The 5845-nt window shown below is 46.1% G+C and overlaps 1 protein-coding gene across 2 annotated transcripts in view; it reads left to right on the forward strand.

Moving 5' to 3' along the window:
* The first annotated feature begins 2122 nt into the window (after positions 1–2122).
* The window catches only part of btbd9 (BTB (POZ) domain containing 9), a 7687-nt gene continuing 3964 nt past the window's right edge, over positions 2123–5845 (forward strand). Inside the window, exons 1-6 of one of the 2 annotated variants that reach the window (XM_025056753.1) lie at positions 2123–2362; positions 3070–3278; positions 3350–3713; positions 4348–4615; positions 4790–5009; positions 5655–5774. In XM_025056753.1, the coding sequence (XP_024912521.1) occupies positions 3094–3278; positions 3350–3713; positions 4348–4615; positions 4790–5009; positions 5655–5774 (1157 nt within the window). In that variant the 5' untranslated portion in view covers positions 2123–2362; positions 3070–3093. The remainder of the gene's footprint in view (positions 2363–3069; positions 3279–3349; positions 3714–4347; positions 4616–4789; positions 5010–5654; positions 5775–5845) is intronic. The other variant, XM_008313546.3, reaches the window with a different exon arrangement.

The following is a 5845-nucleotide window of genomic DNA, read 5'->3' on the forward strand; positions in this document are numbered from 1 at the left end:
GTGGTGGACGGTCATGACGAGGAACAGATGGATCTGCCTCTTCTGGTCCTTCAACCTTTTTTTCTGGGTGTGTGGAGCTTTGTGTCTCCTGATTGGACGTGGAGACCTGTCCTCTGAGTTTCCTCCTGATTCGTGGCTTTGAGCTGCAGCTGAAGATCTGACTTGGTCTTCGTCTTCATCAGAGAGGAGCCTTTGGCTTCTGCTGGTGTCCACTCTCCTCCAGCTGCAGCAGCTCAGCCGTGTCCGTAGTCTCTGTAAGGATGGGATGACCATCCGTCGAAGGAAACCCCCTTTACGTCTTCCTTTTTTTGGCCAGTGGTAAACGCGGGGGTTGTTAGTATTTTTCCCGACTCTAGCAACACGTTGGCGGGATTTATACAGCCCGCCTAAGACTGCGGAGCCCAACATCATGACAGAAGACCACGGAGCGTGTTCTGTCCGTCTTATGTGGATTTCACCCGTGTGTCATCATGACATCAAAGACATCAAGGATGTCTTTGATGTCATGTACTCTGTGGCTTTGATGTCATTTTCTCTGTAGACTATCTGAGAGGACGCCTGTCCCTGGGACAGTTGTCCTCTGGCTGCTGCAGTAAGTTGGGACAGTGATGTTGTAAAAGTCCTCAACACTTGCGACTAACTAACCCTAACCCTAATCTGCCCCAAGAGGACAAAAGACAAAGTGGACAACAGTCACCCAGAGTGACCCTGCAGGACAAAGGTAGAGCAGCAGAAGACAGGACCGGAGTGGAACAGAAAGAGTTGGAACCAGAACTGGAGTCGGAGTCGTCTGGACATCACAGCCATCTGCCTTGTGTCAATGTCCATCTCCAGGGAGACTGATGACACTGGAAATCCAGCCTGTGTCGTCCACAGAGATTTGTCAAAAAGCTTCAGATGAAAAGACACCTGAGGACCAGACTGGGCTGTCTCAGGAGAAATGTCCATCTTCAGAACCTCTGGAAACAGACAGTCCTGAGGACCAGACTGTCCCTGGAACGGGGACAGAGGTGTTCTCGTGTCTGCCTTCAGGTCAAGTGTCCACAGTTTCTACAGGGACGTTTGAAGAAGAGAGCTTGAAGAGACGATCAGAAGATCAGAAGGAGTTGGAGACTGGTGTCTCCTCACAGGAAGAGCTAACGTCCACGTCCAAGGCTGAACTGACCAAGGTCCAAAGCAGCCTAGAAGAGTCCAGATGTGAGTGGGAGCGTTACAAGACACAACTGCTGGAAGACCACGACCGGAAGACCTCACAGATGAGGGCAGAGCTTTTCCTGGTGAGAAGGGAAGGGGAGAAGAAGAAACACAGGTGGCAGGATGAGCGCTCTGCTCTTCTGGAGACTCTGAACAAAAACCAGGAAGCTCTACGACTTACAGAGGAGGAGGCAGAGAGGCTGAAGGTCAAAGCAACGAGGATCGCTCATCTGGAGAGTAGGATTCAAAATCTGGAGGACAAAAGGGTGAAAAAAGAGTCTGGGTGGGGTCTCCTCTTACAGCTCTTCAAAGTCAGTGGCTGGAAAACACGCTGACCCCCGACCCCACCTACAACTCCCTCTGCTGGATTTTTTAAAACCTGCAGCCTCTGCTGCTTAAAGGCTTGTTTTTGTTTTTTGGACTTTGGTGAAGATGAGTGGTTCACAGTGACACGGACGTCACTTCTCTCAGTAATACTGTGTTTAACTAAACAGAACAGTTGACCTAATAAGGACGTGTCAAGGTCTGGTGGGGGGTAAGGGGGGGTTGTGCTGCATCCACTAGTACTGAAGTCTGGAACAGTTCCAAGTGCCTCCCAAACCTCTGTTTCGCCCCGTCAGGTGAACACACTCCTCCAGGATCAGACCTGGATAAATGTGTGATGACATGTAAATATAAAGTCTTCTTTTTCTTTCGGCTTTGTCCCTTTTTTTAAAGGGTTAAATAAATATAAAAGAATATATATAATATAATTTGATAGTCAATGCCAAGGACTTCAAATAAAATCAACCCATAATCTGTCTGTTATTACGACAAATGTAGGAAATAAAATTTTACAAAAAATAAAATACATTGAGTAATACCGTACATTACTAAAAATTAATTTTAGTGATAATTAAAAAAAGAAATGAAAAAATTGATAAATTTGACTCAATTAATTTTTTTGTCCCAGAAAAAAGCAGTAGTTAAACACACGCAGAGCAGCCCAAACCTGAGCCTTAAGAGACCGGAAGTATACTGTTCACCTCGGCTGAACCGTAAGCTACTTCCGGTTCGCTGTTAGCGTTGTTGTGAGTGCGCTGTCTTAAAGGATAGCCCGCAGCCCTAGTTATTTATTTAATTTAAATTATCCTTTGTGACACTTTACGGAGAGCTGAGGAGTCAGTCGGTGAGTTTTACATTAAGAAAAACAAATTAAAATAATGTCAACCGACGAGTTACCATGTTGTTAACGAATGAAGCTAACGTCAGCTTTCGGTGTCAAATGACCGAGTGTAAACAACAAAGATCAGATAACTCGGTGTTCCGTGATGAGTCGATTTTCAGCTTCTAAAATATGTCAATTCACAATAAATGTTAAACCACAAACTCTGCTGGAGAAAACTCAGAAACGTGCAGCATGAATTTGGACATTTTTGCTCCTTTCGTGTCGTTTAAAGCACTCTAGTTAGCACGTAGCATGAACTAGCTGTTGTATAACCGTTTAATAGCAAATCTAATAAGATTTGTGGATAAAGCACATATTTTCATGTTCTTATATCCAGTTGGTATGCTTTAAATCGATATATCGATATCGATTATATTTTCTATTAAACAGTTTCCATTAGGAAACATGACGTGTTAGCAGGTTCAGCTGGATTTAGATGTTTCTTTATTTGTCACCCGTTCCCATAATCGAGGTAAATGCACACTAAGAAACTAGCCAGTCATTAGCAACAAAATCCTACTATTGCAGCTAACCATATTTTGTACCATTTATTGTCGTCACAGACACTTTATTTCAGAGCATGCGTAAAACAAACTGACATATTTGACATTGTTTTCAAAACGGTTGTCAACGGTGAAACTGGTGGTAACTGTTTTCCTCCGGGTCAGATGTGGCTGTAGCCAACGTGGACCATGAGCAACAGTCACCCTCTGCGTCCACCGACGTCCGTCTCCGAAATTGACCACAGCCAGCTGTTGTCGGAGCAGCTGGGAGCTCTGGTGCCCAGTGAGGAATACAGCGATGTCACCTTCATTGTTGAAGGGAAGCGCTTCCCCGCGCACCGCGTCATCCTGGCAGCTCGCTGTCACTACTTCAGGTAAATCCTGCAGGAAAAGACACGTCTTTAATTCTCTCTGTGTGTCTAACATGGCGGTTTGGACTCTGCAGAGCGCTGCTGTATGGAGGAATGAAAGAGTCTCAGCCTCAGGCAGAGGTGTGTCTGAAGGAGACCCGGTCCGAAGCTTTCTCCATGCTGCTGCACTACCTGTACACGGGCCGGGTCAGCCTCAGCTCTGCTCGGGAAGAGGTGGTGCTGGACTTCCTGGGTCTGGCTCACAGCTACGGCCTGCAGCCACTGGAGGACTCCACCTCGGAGTTCCTCCGTACCATTCTGAACACCAACAACGTCTGCCTCGTGTTTGACGTGGCCAGTCTGTACTCTCTGAGCACGCTCAGTGCAGCCTGCTGCGCCTACATGGACCGTCATGCCCCAGAGGTGTTGAACTCTGACGGCTTCCTGGAGCTGTCAAAGGTGAGAAGCTGCCCTTTGATAGTGTGTGAAGTTGTCTTACATAAGAATCTGGCGATCATTAGGTATCATGATCCTGGAGCAGCTCTACTGTAATATATTATGATATACCGTGAAAGTATAGGCACCACGATAGTTTGGATTTCTTTTTTAAATAGTTTTCATAAAAGATGAATACTTTTTCAGAGATGGAGACACCTGCTGAATGTCAATCCTCGTGTGTGTGTGTGTGTGTGTGGGTGTGTGTGTGTGTGTGTGTGGGTGTGTGTGTGTGTGTGTGTGGGTGTGTGTGTGTGTGTGTGTGGGTGTGTGTGTGTGTGTGTGTGTGTGGGTGTGTGTGTGTGTGTGTGTGGGTGTGTGTGTGTGTGTGTGTGGGTGTGTGTGTGTGTGTGTGTGTGGGTGTGTGTGTGTGTGTGTGTGGGTGTGTGTGTGTGTGTGTGTGGGTGTGTGTGTGTGTGTGTGTGGGTGTGTGTGTGTGTGTGTGTGTGTGGGTGTGTGTGTGTGTGTGTGTGGGTGTGTGTGTGTGTGTGTGTGTGGGTGTGTGTGTGTGTGTGTGTGGGTGTGTGTGTGTGTGTGTGTGGGTGTGTGTGTGTGTGTGTGTGTGGGTGTGTGTGTGTGTGTGTGTGTCCTTTCACAGACGGCTCTCCTGACGGTGGTCAGCCGAGATTCCTTTGCGGCCAGTGAGAAGGAAATCTTCCTGGCTCTGTCTCGTTGGAGTCGGCAGCACGACGAAGGAGCTGACACACACGAGGTGATGTCGGCGGTGCGGCTGCCGCTCATGACCCTGACAGAGATGCTGAACGTGGTGCGGCCTTCGGGCCTCCTGAGCCCAGACGACCTGCTGGACGCCATCAAGACCAGATCTGAGAGCCGCAACATGGACCTGAACTTCAGAGGAATGCTGAGTCAGTTTCTTAAAGTGTATCAAACAATAGCTACAATTTGGTAAAATATATTTCAATTTTATAAAATGCCAAACATTACAAAAAAAAGCAGCAACAGTAATTAGTAGAAAATAGTTGCCTTTTGTATGGTCGTGAAAAATGCCGAATGTTAACCAAAGTCGTCGTCGTTTTCAGTCCCTGAGGAGAACATCGCCACCATGAAGCACGGAGCTCAGGTGGTGAAGGGAGAGTTGAAGTCTGCGCTCTTGGACGGAGACACCCAGAACTACGACCTGGACCACGGCTTCTCCAGACACCCCATCGAGGAGGACGGCAGGGCCGGCATCCAGGTCACACTGGGCCAGGCCTTCATCATCAACCACGTCCGTCTGCTGCTGTGGGACAGAGACAGCAGGTCAGACCAGACTGACCTTTGGTCGTGGTGTGATGTTAGAACTCTTTTCAAAATGTCTGAAAAAACTGCTGACGTTTGGCAGTGAAATATTTTATAAATATGGAGGATGTGAAGGAAACACAAAGGTTTTTGTTCAGATGATGAACTCTGAGGTTTGGAAATTGCAAATCAAAATTAAATTAAATATTCCATGAGTCCGCACAAAGTATCACAATGGGAATTGAGATGGAAATTAGAAGTTAGCCAAGATTTCAGATAACTATAGTTTGACCAAAAAGATTCCAAAGAGTTCAAATCTGAAATGTGACAAAACCAACTGGTTTCCACAAGTTGGAAAAACACAGACTTACTATGAAACCTAATGACAATATTTCACATAAATAAAGAGAAAATTTAAAATGTGCATAGAAATGTTGGCTAAGAGTTAGAGTTTTTGCTTAAGATGAGTGAAAAAAAAAGTATATTAAAAAAAATAAAAAAATACATCCAAGATAACACATTGTATTGCTAAAAGTTGGTGTTCACAAGGTTGCAAAAATAAATTCCATAATGTTATCAGAAAAATAGCTCAGATCAATAAGTTAGCCTGAACTTGGAGGTAGCTGGAACTGAACGTCAGCTCAGACATGTGGACGTCTTTTTCAGGTCCTACTCCTACTACATCGAGGTGTCCATGGACGAGCTGGACTGGGTGCGTGTCGTGGACCATTCCAAGTATCTGTGTCGCTCCTGGCAGAATCTGTACTTCAAGCCGCAGGTTTGCAGGTAAATCCGTGCTACTGACACCAACAGGACAGAGTGGGAACTGTGCTTGGTCTGTAGTTCTCTGCAGAACC

The sequence above is a fragment of the Cynoglossus semilaevis genome, chromosome 7, assembly GCF_000523025.1.
Source record: "Cynoglossus semilaevis isolate Cse_v1.0 chromosome 7, Cse_v1.0, whole genome shotgun sequence".
Lineage (NCBI taxonomy): Eukaryota > Metazoa > Chordata > Actinopteri > Pleuronectiformes > Cynoglossidae > Cynoglossus > Cynoglossus semilaevis.